At 64.5% G+C, this 619-nt stretch overlaps 1 gene segment (V, D, J or C); it reads left to right on the top strand.

Moving 5' to 3' along the window:
- Positions 1-4: 4 nt before the first annotated feature.
- On the top strand, positions 5-574 carry LOC116217743 (the record flags this gene model as incomplete). The annotated part of the segment is given in 1 exon segment: positions 5-574. A coding segment is annotated over 1 exon segment (570 nt), but the record flags the coding sequence as incomplete, so codon positions are not given.
- Between the last annotated feature and the right edge of the window lie 45 nt (positions 575-619).

The raw sequence follows: 619 nt of genomic DNA, 5'->3' as shown, positions 1-619 counted from the left end.
TGCTGGCGGCGGGGCCGCACTGCGGGGCCTGAGTGCGGGGGGCCGGGGCAGTGCTCGCCTCTGTCCTTTTGGCTTCTTTCCGACCTCGTGCATATCTCTCCTCTGCAAGAAATTTCGGTGGGAGAAAATGGATTTTGTGAGTTTGCTGCTTCTTTTCTTCTCGGCAGTGGCTGTGAGCAGAGCCCAGGTGCAGCAGGAGACGGCGGCAGAGACCAGCGAGGGCACCGGCATCAACATCACCTGCTCACACCCCAACATACGATCCGAGGAGAGCATCCACTGGTACCGTCAGCTCTCGGGCCGAGGACCCACATTCATCGCGAGCGCCGTTAAAGGTTCCAAGGAGGTGCCGGACCTCGAGGGGCAGCTGTGGGTGTCGGCAGACCGCCGCTCCAGCGCCCTGTGTCTCGCCCGGCCCCGGCTCGGCGACGCGGCGGTGTATTACTGCGTGTTGGTAGCACAGGGAGAGGAGCCGGGTCTGCGGCCGGGCACGAACCGCTTAGGGCGGGTCGGGGGCACAGTGCCGTCCGGGCCGCAGGGGCGCTGCCTGCATGGCCGCCAAACTCCATCCTGACCAGGGTGCACCTCCCTGAGTTCTCAGTAGAAATGAGCACTGCAT

Source organism: Meleagris gallopavo, unplaced genomic scaffold (assembly GCF_000146605.3).
Source record: "Meleagris gallopavo isolate NT-WF06-2002-E0010 breed Aviagen turkey brand Nicholas breeding stock unplaced genomic scaffold, Turkey_5.1 ChrUn_random_7180001933070, whole genome shotgun sequence".
Classification (NCBI taxonomy): domain Eukaryota; kingdom Metazoa; phylum Chordata; class Aves; order Galliformes; family Phasianidae; genus Meleagris; species Meleagris gallopavo.
This window is presented reverse-complemented; position numbering and strand designations above follow the sequence as displayed.